At 34.4% G+C, this 19,569-nt stretch overlaps 1 protein-coding gene across 5 annotated transcripts in view; it reads left to right on the forward strand.

The window, feature by feature from the left end:
* FSTL5 (follistatin like 5) overlaps positions 1-19,569 on the forward strand; it is a 795,441-nt gene that overhangs the window by 517,916 nt on the left and 257,956 nt on the right. For all 5 annotated transcript variants that reach the window (XM_021938126.2, XM_021938127.2, XM_021938124.2 and 2 more), the window contains one exon: positions 15,751-15,917. In XM_021938126.2, coding sequence (XP_021793818.2) covers positions 15,751-15,917 — 167 coding nt within the window. The remainder of the gene's footprint in view (positions 1-15,750; positions 15,918-19,569) is intronic.

A 19,569-nucleotide genomic window follows, 5' to 3' on the forward strand; every position in this document is an offset into this window, starting at 1 on the left:
AATTAAAATGTTCCCTATTAAAATGTAAATACTCTCTTGAAGAATCAAACTTATTCACGGATTAGTACTGTGAATGATGTACATGGGATAATCAGATTGCCTTCCTTCTGGCTGAGAATGTGCCCTGAGAATTCGTATTTTGATTGGATGTTAAACAGAAGAGAGAAGGAATGATAATTCTTCTACATGACAGACTTAGGAAGTCAGACCTGGTAGGATGCTACTGTCACGGACTAGAAATTCCATTTGGACAAGACAAACAGTACATACTTTTTCATGTTGTTTTGGATTCTGGGTGTAGCAACTGTTATAGTTGTAGAAATTCATCCTGTGTCATTATTTGCGGAAGTCTCAAATATTTATTTTTTTAAGTGGTGGGGTGGTTTATGAACTCACTCATATCTAAATGAGAGCAATTTTCATGCACTCTCTATGTAATTATCTTAGGTTTAGCGTTCTGAACCAAGAGAATGAGCAGAAATAAACAGATCATATTTTTAAAACTTGCATGTGTCTAAGGAACGTAAAAGCAGCAAAGTAATGTTTCAATGAATAGGCAACTTTCCATAAAAACCCGGAGAGTAAATATTTTAGGTTTTGCGTACCATAGGTCTTAGTAGTAACTGCTAAGCTCCGCATATATACAGCAGAAAGCAGTCATAGACAGCAACAGAGGCAATTCAGTAAGAAATGGGTATGGCTATGTTCCAATACAACTTTATTTTCAAAAACAGGTGGCAGAACAGATTTGATCCAGGGGCATAGTTTGCCAAGCCTAGGTCCATGGGAGCCTTTGCTGATGTAAAGAAGGTTCTAATATACTTAACTCTTCTGCAATCTACCTGAGTTAGTGCTCTAGTTGCACACATATGGTGATATGCGCAATGTGAAAAAAGGAGCTAAGAATTTGTCAATAAACTTGAAAGTGACAAGAAAAGAAAGGCTCTCCAGACAGAAATGTCTTTAGAGTTGAAAAGGGCAATTCATTAGCTGATTAGAGCTTGACTGCCTTGAGAATAGCCAACTCTCTTTTTTGTAATTTTCTGTTCATCAATCCTGCAAATCTTTTGACCTGTGCATTAGAAGGAAGATTCCCAGGCTCACAGCTGACATTCATTACTAAACCTGATGCTTTTCCCATTGTAAATGAATAAATTGGTATTCCAGTATAAACAAAGGTATCCTGTGATTCTGATTAGCTGAGTTAATCCCCAGTAGCCTAATTAATTCTGGATGAATTGTTAAATTTGTTTCTAGATTTGCATAGCTAAAGCCCAGTCTTTGGACCCTGTGAAGAATTGCCAAAATGAACAGCCAGTGTTCAATTTCCCGTATTTTACATCTGTTTGTTGCAACCTGCTAAAGCGACATTCACTGTAAAACTTCATAGTGAAGACAAATTCTCTGGATCCTAGTTTCAGTTTTATCAGTAGTAGCAGTGTGTTATTAGGCAAATAGCAATCTCTTTTAGCTGAATTGTTTTAATTAGGCAAACAATATTAAAGTCTTTTTTAGTCTGAAAGGCCCAAATTCTATTACACATGGAGGGATTACTTCATTAATTTAGCTTTGACTAACTGTCATCTAAACCATAGTGAAAAATGTTCAATTTATTAAAGACAGAGCAAATAATGTGTCATTTGATTGACGCCAGCATTAATTTCCTGGGGTTTCCTTGAGATAAGTTGAAGAAATGCACACAGGTTAATATTCTTCTCTTATATCTGTAATAGCTTTTCAACATGGCACTGAACACATTTGTTAACATATAGGAAATGGGTATTGATTAACTGATTGCTTTATCCTGACTGACAAATGAAAATTCACAGTGAACTCTTCTGATTAGATTCCTTCTTTCATATGTATATGCAATTTCTCTTCCCAATCTACCACACTGAATTTCATTAGTAAGTGAAAATACCAAAACTTAAAAAATATATTAAAGATAGTAAGTTAATTCTGTATTTCATGCATTCAATATTTCACAAATTTAGAATATAATGTCATTTTTTTTCAAATCAAACATAGTATTTACACCAACAAATCATACAGAAAAACATACCTGACATTTTTTAACATTTAGTTGATATTTTTGTAAGTAAAACAGTGATCATCATTATGTTTGATGTCTTTTTTTTCTTGTGTACATATATTTAAATACAACCTTAAGGACACTTAATTTTTATGTAATAATATAACCAAAGTATAAACACCTTATGATCTACCTTACCTGAGGTTTATAAATGGTCTTGGTTTTCCTCTTGTTATTAATTAGCATCTATGAAAAATAAACCAGTATTATTTTGTGTATGTAATATATGATCATCACCAAACCTAAGGTCATTTAGTTTTCTCCAATTATCATCTAGGATTTTTATAGTTGTCTGTTTTATATTTAAGTCTGTGATTTAGTTTTAGTTAGTTTTTCTGAATGTGTAGGGCTTTTGTCTAGTGTCATTTTTTTTTTAATGTGAATATTTATTTGTTTCAGAACAATTTGTTTAAAATGTTACTTTTCTACCTTGCATTGTCATTTCTCTTTGTCAGAGATCAGTTCACTATATTTATTTGGGTCTATTTCTGGCCTCTCTACTCTGTCCCACTGATCTATTTGTCTATTCTTTCACCAGCGCCACACTGTCTTGATTATTGTAGCTTTATAGTAACTCTTGGAGTCAGGTAGTATCAGTCCTCTAATACTGTTTTTCTCCTTCAACATTGGTTCATGTTGATCTTTCGCCTCTCTAGACACCTCAGGATTCGTTTATTGATATCCACAAAATGACCTGCTGGAATTTTGACTGTGATTGCATTACATTTATAGATGAAGTGGAGAAAAACTGGCCTCTTGGTAACACTGAGTTTTTGTTTTCATGAGCATGGATTATCTCTTCTTCTTCTCCTTCTTCTCCTTCTCCTCCTTCTCCTTCCTCATCTTCCTCCTCCTCCTCTTCCCCCTCCTCCTCCTCTTCCTCCTCCTCCTCCTCCTCTTCCTCCTCTCCTCCTCCTCCTCCTTCTCCTTCTTAGACAGAGTCTCGCTCTGTCACCCAGGCTGGAGTGCCGTGGCACAATCTCAGCTCACTGCAACCTCCACCTCCTGGGTTCAAGCAATTCTTCTGCCTCAGCTGCTTGACTGGCTGGGATTACAGGTTCGTGTCACCATGCCTAGCTAATTTTTGTATTTTTAGTACACACGGGGTTTCACCATGTTGGTCAGGCTGTTCTCAAACTCCTGACCTCGTGATCCACCTGCCTTGGCCTCTCAAAGTGCTGGGATTACAGGCGTGAGCCACCACGCCACCCTCTTTATTTACTTCTTTAATAAATTCGTCCAAGCTTTAAATTTTTTTATATAAATCTTGCACATGTTTTGCTTTCTTCTTTAGCTTGTTGATGTGATGAGTACATTTAATTGATTTTAAAATGTTGATTCATTCTTGAATACCTGAGACAAACACCAAAGTGTCATAGTGTATAATCATTTTCATATGTTGTTGGATTCTATTAGCTAATATTTTGTTGAGATTTTTTGCATCTATGCCTAGAAGAGATTTTTTTCTGCAGTTTTCTTTTCTTGTAATGCTATTGTCTGGTTTTGGTATTAGGGTAATAATGGTCTCAGAGCATGAGTTAGAAAGCATTTCTTCTTCTATCTTGTGAAAGAGATTGTAGAGGATTGATACAATTTCTCCCTTAAATGTTTGGTAGAATTCATCAGTGAATCCATCTGGGCCTGATACTTTCTGCTTGGGAAGGCGATTAATAAGTAATGAGATTTCTTTTATAAGTATAAGCCTATTCAGATTGCCTGTTTCTACTTAAATGAGATTTAGCAGAATGTGTCTTACAAAGAATTGGTCCATTTAATCTAGGTTATCAAATTTGTGGGCACACAATTTTTTGTGCAACTTTTATTATCCTTTAAATGTCTATGGGATCTGTAATAACACTGTATTTTATTTCTGATGTTGGTAATTTTGCCTTTGTTTCTTTTTTCTGAGTTACTCTGCTTTGAGGCTTATTGGTTTTATCTTTCAAATAACCAACTTTTGTTTTCATTGATTTTCTGTATTGATTTTTTGTTTTCAATTTTATTTCTTTCATGTTCTAATTTTCATTCTTTCTTTTTCCCTGCATATTTTGGATTTAATTTGTTCTTTTTATTTAATTTCCCAAAGTGAAAGCTTAGATGATTGATTTTCAATCTTTCATCTTTGTTGATATAAGTATTCAATGCCTGACTCTTTTTCAAATGATTGTTTTCTCCCTTCTCACCTATTATAATGAAGGACTTGAAGTCCTTCCATCTTTGCATTTTTCGTCTCTAATGCGTTGAGAATGTTCCCATTCATGATCACAAGATGGCTAATAAAGCTTTAACTATCTCTTCTTCACGTGAGAGCATCACAGGTAGAAAAATAAAAATAAAAGTCAGAATCAGTATCTACTTCATAGGGCAGTTAGGAAAGTTAAATGAATCAAATGTTTGGAAAATGCTTAGCAGATGATATGTATTCAGTTAATACTCACAATTATTTTCTTTTACCTATGTCCTACAAGGAGTAACTCACTTATAATGAGGTTTTAAACTTAATATAACAAACCTTGCAAAGTCAATACCTTACTATTCCAACCTACATACTTGTAATGTTAAAGTCATTCTGTTATCTGCATCCTTGAATTTTTCCAACTCATAAAGTTAAAATTAACTTGACCACTTTAAGTGGCCACCCAATTCTCTCTGTTAGTACAGTTTTTGTTAGGTTAGGTTTCACATGGAAACTATTCTGCATAAAAAAGAATTGTTTTCCAAGTTGTGTGTGTCACGCATATCACTGAATAAATAGACTGCTCCTTTATTATTTTAGTTTAAAATTCAACTTTATATAATTCATTTGAAAGAGAAAAATTAAATGAAATTTAACAGAACCCTGAAAGACAATTGTATATTTATAAGACCACTAAAAGAATGTCCAAGTAATGAATTAAAAAAGAAAGTGAGATTCAGTATTGTCAATATGTAAAACTGCTTGAATTAATATCAAAATATAGTTTTGTCTGTAGTATTGTACCATCTTTATTATAGAAAGAGACTATAATGACAATAAAAAAAAACAAAATTTCAATTTTGCACAAGAATTTTTTCTTCATTGTTTTACAGAAAAGCTTTCATTGAAAAGTCTTTTATTCATATATTTCTATAACTTCTCAATCTCACTAATAGCATAGGAAGAAACTACCATTTTGAACTAGTTGCTAAATGCTTTTATTTATATTTGTGATTATAAGTTCTTCTAATTACTTTCAGAACTTTTGACAGAAATAATTATTTTCTCAATTTTATATTCAGAACTTTTCTTTCTGCTGGCCTCTTTTCCTTAGACTAAACTCCAGATTCTTTTATCCTATTTCTTATCATACTGTTTTCTCACCATATAGGGCTCTTCTCTTTTCTTCTCTGTCCTGTATATTAAAGGTGTCTTTAAAAATTACGTGTTATTATTTCTGTCATCTCTTTATAACAGCTAAACTCTCTGCGTTTTCTATGTCATAACTCTAAGCTTCTGCAAGGGATGTGGCTAACTTGGTCCTTGGAAATGGGTTGGCCAGGAAAGGTTGCTAGATGAGGCTTCCTTTACTAATGGAGCAAGTTTATGTATACATTTACACTCTTGTTCATGAGTGTGTAAGAATTTATATATACATAAATTTCACATATAAGAATTTATGTTGCTTTGCATTTTTCTCAACAGTTATTCTCATTAGACTTTTAAATTCAAGCCAGTCTGAAGGGTTTTGGCTTAAATTTTCATCTTCCTAATTGCATAGTTAGTTCAGCAATTTTCAGATTTTTCTTAGCCATATAGACTAATTCATAAAGCACTTGTTCAAGTCTTTTATTGATTTCTTGATTGATTTATTAATAAGTTGTTTAAATTTTTCTTAGTAGTGTGTAGAAGAATTTATTTGAAATATAAGATTTTTGTCAGTTTTGTGGGTGGCAATTATCTTCTGCTTGGTGACTTGTGTTTTTGGTTTTTCAATAGTATCTTTTGAAGAATAGATATTTTAAATTATAATGTAGTCAAAGTTATAAATCACTTTCTTTATAGTGAATTCATTTGTATCTTGTTAACAAAATCTCTACCCAATGTTATGGAAATAAAATTTTATATTATTTAGCATTCTTGAACTATCAAAGTTTACTGTTAAACTTTAACATTCATATTTAAATACTTTCTTCGTCTTCTTATTTCTTCTTTTTTATTTTATTTTATGTTTTTGCTTTCCACTCCTTGCATCTGTGAGTGTTCATCTGGAATCATTTTTCTTCTGTCTGAAGAACATTTTTAGAATTTAAGGCATGTTTCCTAGACATGAACGTTCACTCTTCTATTTTTTGTAAATATGTTAATTTTATTATAATATTTATGTATTTCTATAAAATTCTAAGATCAGTTTTTATTTTGTTGCATAATTTCCAATATATCATCCTACTGCTTTCTTGTTTCTACTTTTGCTGATGAAATCAGTTTGTGTCTAACTCTCCTTACCATATAGGCAGGCTATATCTTTTAATTTGCAAAACTTTAAGATTTCTCTCTGTCTTCGATATCCTTTTTAAAAAACAAACAAACAAACAAACAAAAAACTTTTGCTTTAGGTTCAGGGGTACATATGCAGGTTTATTACATTGGTAAATTGAGTGTTCCTAATTTTCTTTAATTTCATTGTTAAGTGACTGACTGACATGGCTTGACTGTGTCCGCACCCAAATCTCAACTTTAATTGTATCTCCCAGAATTCCCGTGTGCTGTGGGAGAGACCCAGGGGGAGGTAATTGAATCGTGGAGGCCGGTCTTTCCCATGTTATTCTCATGATAGTGAATGAGTCTCAGGAGATCGGATGGGTTTGTCAGGGGTTTCCACTTTTGCTTCTTCCTCATTTTCTCTTGTGCTGCCATGTAAGAAGTGCCTTTCACCTCCCACCATGATTCTGAGGCCTCCCCAACATGTGGAATTGTAAGTCCAATTAAACTTCTTTTTATTCCCAGTCTCAATTATGTCTTTATCAGCAGCATGAAAAGTAATATGTTAAATTGGTACCAGTAGAATGGGGCATTGCTGAAAAGATACCTGAAAATGTGGAAGCGACTAGCACTGGGTATCAGACAGAGGTTAGAACAGTTCTGAGGGCTCAGAAAAAGACAGGAAAATGTGAGAAAGTTTGGAACCTCCTAGAGACTTATTGAAGGGCTTTGACAAAAATGCTGATGGTGACATGAACAATAACATCCAGGCTGAGGTGGTCTCAGATGGAGATGAGGAACTTGTTGGGAGCTGGAAAAAAGGTGACTTTTGTTATGTTTTAGCAAAGAGACTGGCAGCATTTTAACCCTGCCCTAGAGATTTGTGACACTTTGAACTTGGGAGAGATGATTTAGAAAATCTGGCAGAAGAAATTTCTAAGCAGCAAAACATTCAAAAGGTAACTTGGGTGCTGTTAAAAGTATTTCATTTTAAAAGGGAAACAGAGCATAAAATTTGGGAAATTTGCAGCCTGACTATGTGATAGAAAAGAAAAACCGATTTTCTGGGGGAGAAATTCAAGCCAGCTGCAGAAATTTGCATAAGTAGCAAGGAGCATAATGTTTTTTCCGAAGACAATTGGGAAAATGTCTCCAGGCCATTTCAGAGATCTTCAAGGCCACCCCTCCCATCACAGGGCCAGAGACCCAGGAGGAACAAGTGGTTTCCTGGGTCAGGCCCAGGGACTCTGTGCTGTGAGAAGCCTAGGGACTTGATGCCCTGTGTCTTACCGGCTCCAGCCATGGCTGAAAGGGGCCAATGTACAGCTTAGGCTGTGGATTTGGAGAGTGGAAGCCACAAGCCTTGGCAGCTTCCATGTGGTGTTGAGCCTGCGGGTGCACAGAAGTCAAGAATTAGATTTGGGGAACCTCTGCCTAAATTTTAAAGGCTGTGTGGAAATGCCTGGATGCCCAGGCATAAGTTGGCTGCAGGGGCAGGGCCCTCATGGGGAAACTCTGCTAGAGCAGTGTGGAGGGAAAATGTGGAGTTGGAGTCCCCCCCACAGAGTCCCTACTGGGCCACTGCCTAGTGGAGCTGTAGGAAGAGAGTCACTGTCCTCCAGACTTCAGAATGGTAGCTCCACTGACACCTTGCAACATGCACCTGGAAGAACCGCAGAAATTCAATGCCAGCCTGTGAAAGCAGCTGGGACGGAGGCTGTACCCTGCAAAGCCACAGGGGCTGAGCTGCCCAAGACCATGGGAACCCACCTCTTGCATCAGCATGACCTGGAAGTGAGACCTGGAGTCAAGGAGATCATTTTGGAGCTTTAAAATGTGACTGCCCCCTCCCGCGCCCCCCGCCCCCGCCCCGCTGGATTTTGGACTTGTATGGGCCAAGTAACCCCTTGGTTTTGGCCAATATCTCCCATTTGGAATGGCTCCATTTACCCAATACCTGCACTCACACTGTATCTAGGAAGTAACTAGCTTATTTTGATTTTAAAAGCTCATAGGAGAAAGGGACTTGCCTTGTGTCAGATGAGACTTTGGACTGTGGACTTTTGGGTTAATACTGAAATTAGTTAAGACTTTGGAAGACTGTTGGGAAGGCATGATTGGTTTTGAAATTCGAGGACATGAGATTTGGAGGGTCCATGGGAGGAATAATATGATTTGGCTGTGCCCCTACCCAAATCTCATCTTGAATTGTATCTCCCAGAATTCTCATATGTTGTAGGAGGGACCCAGGGAAAGGTAATTGAATCATGGGGGCTGTTCTTTCCTGTGCTATTCTCTTGATAGCGAATAAGTCTCACAAGATCTGATGGGTTTATCAGGGGTGTCCGCTTTTGCTTTTTCCTCATTTTTCTCTTGCCGCTGCCATGTAAGGCATGCCACTCATGCCTTTCATCTCCTGCCATGATTCTGAGGCCTCCCCAGCCATGTGGAACTGTAAGTCCAGTTAAACCTCTTTTTCTTCCCAGTCTCGGGTATGTCTTTATCATCAGCCTGAAAATGAACTAATACACTGACTCAGTGTGAATTAGTCTAGCTTTTTGTTTGCTTTGCTTGAAATTTGATGTGCTTCTTCAATCTATTGATTGGTGTCTTTTACATTTATGGAAAACTGTCAGCTGCTATTTCTTCAAATTTTACTTCTCCTCCATTTTTTTTTTCTGTTTTCTCTTTCTGGGATTCAAAAGAACCCTGTTTTCATTAAACTTATCTGGTTTTTGCTTTTTATTCTGTAAAGTTTCATTTAATCTCTTTTCTAGCTTACTATTTCTCTTTTTTGCTGTGTCTAATCTGACCTTAAGTACATACATTTAATTATTAATTTCAGTTAGTATAGCTTTTACTTTTATAATTTCTAGTTGATTTTTCACAAACTTTTAATGTTTATAGTTCTATTTTTTATGGTCAAAATTTCTAACCTGGAATTTTGTTTTCATAAACATAATACACCTTACAATCTTATTGGATTATTTTTACTCTTATGTGTTGTTTCTGCTCCTTCTCATCATGCTGTCTTCTCTTTTGGTGGGCCATATTATAGTTTATAGTTTTCCGGGTATTATAAATACAAAATTGTTTATAGCAAGTATTGGATGAATACAATGATATGAACTTACTCCAGAGAGATTTTGTTTAAGACATCTAGGTAACAGCGTGCTGCAGTCCATATATTCAGTTGTAGACGGTGGCATCTTAAAGTCCTAGCACAGAGATGGACACACTCCATTATTTTCCCTATCCCATATGCCTGGAAAACAATAAGCCACATAATAACATCTAAGTATTACTGTTATCTCTTCAAAATGAAAAAAATCCTCAACGGAATGTGCAATTCCAGGTGTAATCTCATCTCTCAGTTACAGTTCTCTTCAGAACATAGACTGGGCAGTTACTCACTATCCTGATATTTCTCTAATGCTTTTAAGAATAAATTATTTGTATTTAGTTCATACTGTTTATGTGTTTGTTTGCTGTGGTGTCACTTCTTCTGTGAGTGTCCAATTTATCCAGTCCATTGTTACCAAAACAAAATTTCTAGACTTTTTAAATTTTGTTTTGTTTTAATTTTATAAGACTAATTATAATAAAAGCATATAATATTTAATAAGTAGATACTTTGTCTTGAAGATTCTAAGCATTTCATCATAATAACTTTGTGAATATCTTGACATGTCTAAATTATGTAAGCATTACCATTTATTTTGAAGTCACCTATTTCCTGACAAAATATGCCATCAGAATTTCCTTGTTACTTAAAAACCTTGTTATTAAGTAATTGTGGTTATCTTATTATGAGAATAATTAATTTATTCCATTTCCACTTTCTAAGTGATTTTCTTTTTTTGATCTATTTCTGGCTTAATATTGTATTAGTATATGCATTTAATTAGTAATTTCTTTACTGAAGTAGAGAAAGGTAAAGTACCCGTTATTAGGAAACATTACTGACAAAATTTATTCTAGGCTTCATTCCTATAATAGGAATAATAGGCGTGATGAGGATAATAAGATGATGAGTCTAGTGTTTAAACAGATTTAATGAAATATTTAACATAAGTCTATAGTTAGGGACTTCAAAGATGTTGATATTTATTTATTTATTTATTTATTTGAGACGGAGTCTTGCTCTGTCGCCCAGGCTGGAGTGCAGTGGCCAGATCTCAGCTCACTGCAAGCTCCGCCTCCCGGGTTTGCGCCATTCTCCTGCCTCAGCCTCCTGAGTAGCTGGGACTACAGGCGCCCGCCACCTCGCCTGGCTATTTTTTTTTTTGTATTTTTTAGTAGAGACGGGGTTTCACTGTGTTAGCCAGGATGGTCTCGATCTCCTGACCTCGTGATCCGCCCGTCTTGGCCTCCCAAAGTGCTGGGATTACAGGCTTGAGCCACCGCACCCGGCCAAGGTCGATATTTAGAAGAGCAGAATCTTGGTTATGAAAAGCTTGCTCTTGCTCTTCTTATGATTTTAAAAGGTATCTTTAACCAAAGTTTCTAAAATCATCCTTTTTAAACTAGTGGTTCACAAATATTCATAATATTTCACTTTTTCTATATGTGTTAAAATCACATAATATTAGGTATTTGAGGAATTGCCATACTGTCTTCCATGATGGTTAAACTAATTTACACTCCCACTGACCCAGCAATCCCATTACTGGGTATATACCCAAAACAATATTAATTATCCCGTTACAAAGACACATGCACACGAATTGAAGTTCATTGCAGCACTATTCATAATAGCAAAGACATAGAATCAGCCTAAATCCCCTTTAATGATACACTAGATAAAGAAAATGTGGTACTTAAACACTATGGAATACTATGAAGCCATAAAAAAGAACAAGATCATGTTCTTTACCAGGACATTGATGGAGCTGGAGGCCATAATCCTTAGCAAATTAATGCAGGAACAGAAAACCAAATACCACATATTCTCACTTATCAGTGGGAGCTAAATGATGAGAACACATAGACACATAGACGGGAACAACACACACTGGGGCCTATTAGAGCATGGATGGTGGGACGAAGGCAAGGATCAGGAAAATAACTAATGAGTACTAGGCTTAATACCTGAGTAATGAAATAATCTGTACAAAAAATCCCCATGACACAACAAATCCCCATTGACCTATGTAACAAACCCATACATATATCCTTGAACTTAAAATAAAACTTGAAAAATATTACATATTTTTACCCAAATTTATATTACTACTGGTAGGATCTAGTTGCTATTGAAATCAATGCCTTATAACTACCCACTAATCATGCTGCAAGTTGTACTAAACTGTACTTGTGTCTTTGGCTTCAGATTCTTCTAGCAGACACTTCAAATATTTCATTCCTTTAAAGCAAGCTCTTAGTTTTTCTCTAAGCCAAGTAGTAAAAATGAGAAAGCATAGAGAAGCATTCACAGTGTGAAACTATTTTACTTGCCTCTTAACTTCCCTAAGTAATCAAAAACAAAAGCTGGATTAAAAAGGTAGTAATAGTCCTCATAATGTGAGATCAGGAAGAAAAAAAAAATCATTAAAATTTTGCTGTAAATACTTGAGAGGGCTTCCAAGAGGAGGCAAAGTTTATAAAGGAAAGAAGTGCTGAAGTGTATCAAAACACTCAGTACCGTATGTTATACTTAGCCTATATGTTTTTACCTTTTGCTAGGGCACCAGGTGACTCTCCACACATGATACATGTTGAGGTCATTAGAGCAGAAAGAATGCAGAGGAGTATAAAATGATTGGTGCTATTTGTTGCAAAGATAGTTTCTGTACATAACTAGCATAAGCTGTTTGCATATAGAAGGCTATAAAATGAAACAAGTCATTATTAATGTATATCCAAGAAAACATGGATTAACTATAGTTAATAAAAGATTGTTTTCAATATTTTGTTTCAAAATTCTTGTTTTTAAAGTAGCAACTATAGTCACTCCAATGCACACACACACTCAGAAGCAATTTAAAATAATAGATATAAAAATCATTTTTAAATTGGATTATAGCTTGATTCATAGTTATTGTTTTACATAGTAGTGCATTTCTAGAAATAATGATCATGTATCAATAAAACTTATAATTTTAGCATTTTATAAGCATTTCACTCAACATTAAAGCATTCTTGATATAATTTAAGAATAAAAATGTTTAACATTTTTAACTTGTAATATTAAATCTGTGCTAATCTGTGCTTCTTAATAACTATTACAAGACAAGTGAAGATGGGGATGGCAATTCTGTAGCTAAAATAAAATGCGCTGCTAAATTTATTTCAGGAAAAGGCCATTTGATTTTGAGATGTAACCAGTGAACATGATTGGCTTGGTGTAGTTTTTCTATACAACATAGTAGTGAAGAGGTGAAACATACAGCATGAAATATGCAGAAAACAAATCTAAGAAATTATCAAATATATAGTTATTTAATAAGTATTACCAAGAAATATATTTAAAGTCATTTTAAAATGTAGCCATAAAATTAAAAAGTAAGTTTTTCTGTGCATGTTAATATTCCTAGTGAATAATAATCTTTATTCTAATTACACATCTTCTAAAAAAATACATTTTAGAAAGATTGCCCACATAATGTTATGCCAAATCTCAGCATTTATTCTAAGATGATTATATTATCTAATTACCATTGTAATATATAACTATAAAAAGCACAACTAATTCAAATGGCCTAGGACTTAATAACAGATGCGGAAGGTTAGTGAAGAGATTCCAGGGTAACTTAGTAGCAATTGTATTTCTAAATGGCAGAAGAGCCAATGTTCACATGCTGTTTTTAGAACCAGATGTCCCATTATCTCCTCTGTAATTTAATGAGGAACCAGAAGCTGAAATTCAGGAATGTAAATGGGAAATTATTAATAATTCTTACATGATACTCTACATGATGCCATTACTTTTATAATGTTCTCATTTTCTGTTAGTTTGTAACATTAAACAAAGACATAAACACTGTGTCTGCAGATTTCAACTTTTAGTGTTTCGAAGTAATTGAATAATTTTTAACTTATTTACGTATATATATATATATATCTGTATGAGTGTATGTGTGTGTTTATGTTTCTGTGTGTGTGTATGTGTGGTTTTATATGTGTACACCTATGTGATGTGTAACAGAGACATGTCGTATGTATATGACAGAATATATATTAATCTAAAACAGACTGAAAATATTCCCCATTTTTTTTTTTTCTTTTTTGAGACGGATTCTCACTGTGATGCCCAGGCTGGAGTTCAGTGGCATGATCTTGGCTCATTGCAACCTCTGCCACCCGGGTTCAAGAGATTCTCCTGCCTCAGCCTCCTGAGTAGCTGGGACTACAGGCATGTGCCACAATGCCTGGCTTTTTTTTTTCTATTTTTAGTAGAGACGGGGTTTCACCATGCTGGCCAGGCTCGAACTCCTCACCTCAAGTGATCTTCCCGCCTCTGCCTCCCAAGATGCTGAAATTACAGGTGTGAGCCACCGTGCCTGGCCTTCCCTATGTTCTTATTACTCAGGAAGCATTGAAATAAATGGTAATATGGATAAATCTGATTCAGGGTTAGATTCTCACACAAAGGAATGGACAAGATGTGTGTTACCCATTTCTGTCTGATTTTCTGTCTGTATTTTGGGTGATGTAACAAACCAAATAATGAATCTGGGCCGAGTCTTTCTCTAGTAGAATTTTACAATTTCAAGAGCATTCCTGTTCACTTTGACAACACAAAACAACGATAACTTAAATAAGCGTGACTTTAGGTTTAGAGATGAGATGCTATATAACAGAATAGGAGTGTGAGTATATTTCTGTTTCATTTTATCAGATAATGAGGTGTCAGCCAGTGGTGATAACACCCCAAATCACTCAACATTTAACGTGTGTGTGTGTGTGTTGATGGGGTGGTGGATTATATGTTTAATCCAGGCCCTTAATCCAAACACATATGTCATGTTTGGCATTGCAATTTGTGATGATACCAAAAACCAAATAACTCTTTATGAGATATTTATGTTCTATAACACTCACTTGATTGGCATCTAAAAGGGAAGACAGGATTAAGAAATAGAGACAATGTGGTAGAATGCTGAGAGGGAGGGAGGGGGCTTTCTCAAGAAGAATGCAGTCGTTGCACATGATCATATTAATTACAAGTTAGGGCACCACTTTCCTCACTCAACCCCAGGGACAAATATCACAACCTTAACAAGGGGACAAAGGACAATTATTTCACTCCTCTACATCGACATTTAAGTCAGAAATTGTGGTATTTCTAACGTGGTCAAGACTGTAAGCAAAGTCAAACTACAAGACTCAGATCATAATGTAGAAAACTTCGTGTCTGTGAATGTCAACAGGAAACAAAAGGGCCGTTTTTACATGGATGCAGAATTCATAGACATTATTCTAGTCATCTCTCATGAAAATTGACAATGATACAGTTGATAATTCTCCTAGTTGGTAAGGATTATCTGAAAACCAAAAAGGAAAGCCAGATCCAGATTTCAAATAATGTTGTCCAGCAATAGACAGAAATGTGTACATTGGCAGAAATTATCAGCAGAAATGTGTATACTCATTAGTTAAAATATGATATTTAACTTTAAGAATCATGAAATAACTATTCAATACCAATGCGATCTGGTAAAGACAGCTGATAGAATTCTACTTAATTGCTGTTTGGTCGGTGGACTTCAGATTTTTACTTCTTCAACTTCCCAAACAAATCTTATGCCTTCAGAGTCAACATGTTTCCCAGCATAAAGATGCCTTTTACCCAGTCCGCTGTGCTAGTGTTCTCTGAAGCCAGCCAGCAATGATCTCACCTAACCTACAATATAAATCTATCAGTGAATAAACAGCATCATTTTTATTTCAATGCCAATGACACACTACATGTCGATTTGGCAGTTAAATAATTTATCTCTCTTTTGGGTGCAATCTGCCAGGCTTATTATAACTCTACTTGTGATATTCATTTCATGCTTAATAGTTCTGTGCCTCATGAGGATGCTTGTCAATCAATTAAATTGAAATGTCATTCTGACCTTTTATTGGAAACAATTTTCTCTTCTTTCATTTCATCACAAGCTTTTTTCGCTTTTATTCAAATTAAAAGCCTTAATTACTAGTATTCAGTAGCTTTATACTACTTAACCTTACAAAACTACATGTTCATCAACATTACTGACACTTATCTTCACAGAAGTGATCCAGTTGAGTCTGCCGGAAGATCAGAAACTAAGCATCACTGCAGCAACTGTGGGACAAAGTGCTGTTCTGAGCTGTGCCATTCAAGGAACCCTGAGACCTCCCATTATCTGGAAAAGGAACAATATTATTCTAAATAATTTAGATTTGGAAGACATCAATGTGAGTACATAAATAGAGTTGCTTTATAATGTATATATTTCATATGATATACGCTAGACTTTGTGATGTCAGGGGAGCTTAATGAAGATTGGATGTAGAGTAAAAGAGAATTATTGGAACATTGCTATATCTAATCTACTGACTGAGAGGTTTACTATAGGTCCTTTGGACTTATATGTGTGTTCAAGTACATATGTATGAAATTGTTCACCTTCACAATTTTGTAAAAGGAAAAATTAAGATGCCATCAACAGGAAATGTGATTGTATGTATATGTTTGTTTTTATGTAATAGGAATCTACAGCCATTAGAAATCAGTGAGGGGGATTTATATGTGCTAACATGAAAATATAATATTTACATGTGTTTATATTAAAATATCCTATTATCTTACAGAATACTTCTATGAACCTAAAAATGTATGTTGTTAATTTGTAGAAAATTTCTAAAACTATTTATATGAAATAATTCACAGTGTTGGTTCTAAGGATAAGGATAGGATCAAGATAGAATTAGACTTACTTCTAATAGATACTCTTTTTCACTTTTTGCATTTCTGACATGTGCATATATTAATTTTCAATAAGAAAGGATTTTAAAAACTAATACTTCACATAGTTACTTACTAATAATGTTCTAATACTTACGAAACAGATTCTAGAAAGATCACAGATTTGTATGGCATCACGTAGCTTTCACTGAAATAATTACAATAAGTACAAGAATGTAATTCTCTGATTGGTCGATCTGGGGTCATGTGTTCACTAGGCAATAGGAACTATACCAACTCCCATGAAATCATCTATATTATTATTAAGAGTTGGATAGTTTCTCAATAAATGAGTAGGTCAAGAAAAAAAAAAGTGCTCAGAAGCCTTTGTACTCTACTACTCTTGGTTAATCATCTCTGAAAATAATGTTTGCAGGTCAAAGGTCTGACTGTCAGAATATCTATAATTATCAATAATATCTATTTGATGCTCTTATAGTTGAGAAACAGCCTATAACTTGTGAAAAATCAAAAGACAATAAAGACACTTTTTGCTTTCAACATGTCATAATGTATTAGAAATGAGAAATATTAATCAAAGCAAAAATATATTTTCCTAGCATGAAAGAACATGTTTTTCTACTCAGGCTCATTTTTAGAAATTCGGAATTTAAACTCAATTCAATAAAGTATAGCTTCAAAAGTGCAACAAAAACAGAAACAAACTCAAGGGCAATCACCTGTTCCTTCCATGCTTCTGTTTAAAGTGAGCATCAAAAAGTGAACGTTATCCTACAAGATGAAAAGTAAAAATTGTGTGCTTATGGGGTATCTGTGGAAATGAGGTGGGGCAATCCCTGGCTTTAGTGATTTTGAAGTTTTATGTTCTCTTTCATGTTTTTTATCCTCATTCAAGAAAGCCATCACTTGTCCTCTTATTCTTGGCTGCTTCATAAAGAACCCCTAAAACACAGGCCTGAGATGGAAGCCCAAACTCCTATTGGTTACATCTTCCTAATGTTTTTGTTTAATGTCCTAGAATATATCAAAAACACAGAGCTTCTTCAATTTTTATCATTTCTTATTTTGATGGAGTTTTCTGAGTTTGCATATATGTGGAAACTTTTCTCAAAGACTATCTGGAGAATAATGCTTAATTCTCTAAGATGCCAAGAAGATTGAGCACATTTCTCAGGAGCATTTAAGATACTTTGAGAGGAAAAAGGCCTTGACAGAATCATTGTGGATTTGCTTTATGGATTGTCATTTCTACACTGTATCTTTTCTTTTTTTTACTGCCATCCTTACTCTTAATTAATAGGCCCAGGGTATTTGAGGGTGCTGTGGTCTGAAAACCGTCATTATAAACTCCTTTAAATTATTTCAAGAATAATTTGAAAGTGTATGCTATGATTGATGTTCTCTGGCCAACTTGCAAAAGTGGACACATTGTTGTAGATGGATCTGAGAAATTCTTTTGTTTCCGTCCTAATACTTCACTCTGTTTCAGAAATTCAAAATTTTTAGAAAAATGATCACTGGATAAGTTAGGTCTCTAAAACATACATAAATATTAGATAAGTTCTCGCAAAATACATTTATTGGATAAAGTTATTTTGTATAAACTTTATAGAACAGATACATTTTGAGAATTTTAAAAATGTTTTCAATATTTAGAAAGTTTCAGTTTCATTTTGAGCCATATTTAGTTAAGCTGAACAAACATTCCTAATCTATCGCGTACATAGAACTATCAGCTTCTCAAAATTAAAACAGCAGAGTGCAAAGATATCTTTCAAAGAGGAATATTTATTCAAATTTCCAGTATATTCCTGGTGTCTTTGTTTAAGTACTATAGTTTCAAAAGTCAAATTATGAAAATATATTTTGATGCATGTTTCAATATAACTATATAATGTGACAAATGTAAAATACCACTTAAACTGTCTTTCATTTGATATTTATGCTTAAAATATGCTAATAAGGACTTTACTATGTAAATAAACAACATACATATATATATATATTGATTTATTCATTTTTCGGCACTGTCTAGTGGATATCTGATGTGTTTTCTTGTTACCCAACACCTTTTGAACAGCCCTTCAATGTTTTGGCAATTCTTACCCCACTATTTTTGCTGGCTAAGTTGGAAACCAAAAATCATACTTGTTTAGCCCTCCTTGTAGTTAGGGAGCAGATATGTAAATAAGGCTGTAACACGGAAACCAAAGAACAAGATTTCATTTCATGAATAGGAACAGGAAAATGCAGGTGTTCTATAAAATTTATTCTTCCCACCATTCTTCCTGTGACAGAGGACACTATTTTCAAGGACAACAGTGACAAAAGCTGTGGCTTTTTCAGTGTTCAGCTACAATGGGGTCTCCAATAGGCCAATTTCAATATGTGCCTTGGGCATCTTTGCTGGCATTTTAGACCCCAAGCCTGATACTCAGATCTCTTGAATGTTCTACAAGCTTCCTAGTAGTCTTTATTAAATTTCTTGCCCGCTTAAAACTACCTGGAATGGGTTCTGTTGTTTGCCACTAAGAATATTGTCTAATTAATTTTGGGATTTAGTTACATTAAGAAATATCTATAATTCTATTTGCATAAGATGAGTTTTTCATTGTTTGATATGGATTTCTGATATGCTGAAAGACTTTCAAAAAGGTCATATGTGAGTCAGTTTATATACCCTGTAAGTACATTATCTATTTTTACAAAAATGAATTTAATTCCCATTAAATTATATAACATTAAATTAATAAGTGCCTTTCATGTCAAAGGAAAGCAATGACAATTTTCAATACCCTTTCTGACTTTTGAATATGTATATTAGGTAGGATTAAATGTATAGTCACCTAGACAATACATAAATACATTCTAATTGCAAACAATTAAAATAATATAGATGCATTTTAAAAACATAACTGCACCTCATTTTTATATCCCCTCATTTTCATATTTGCTATATTTAATTAAAATATATTTTTATTTAATTCTTGAGTGCAGAAGAAATCACATGTGTATACATGTACACCTTTCACGCACTGCATATATAATTTTATTTCTTTAATAGGATGGGTTAATATTACCTCATTATCTCACTAGCCCTAAGAACAACAACGCTATGAAACAGGGAATCTTATGCTCATT

Source organism: Papio anubis, chromosome 3 (assembly GCF_008728515.1).
Source record: "Papio anubis isolate 15944 chromosome 3, Panubis1.0, whole genome shotgun sequence".
NCBI classification, from domain to species: Eukaryota; Metazoa; Chordata; class Mammalia; order Primates; family Cercopithecidae; genus Papio; species Papio anubis.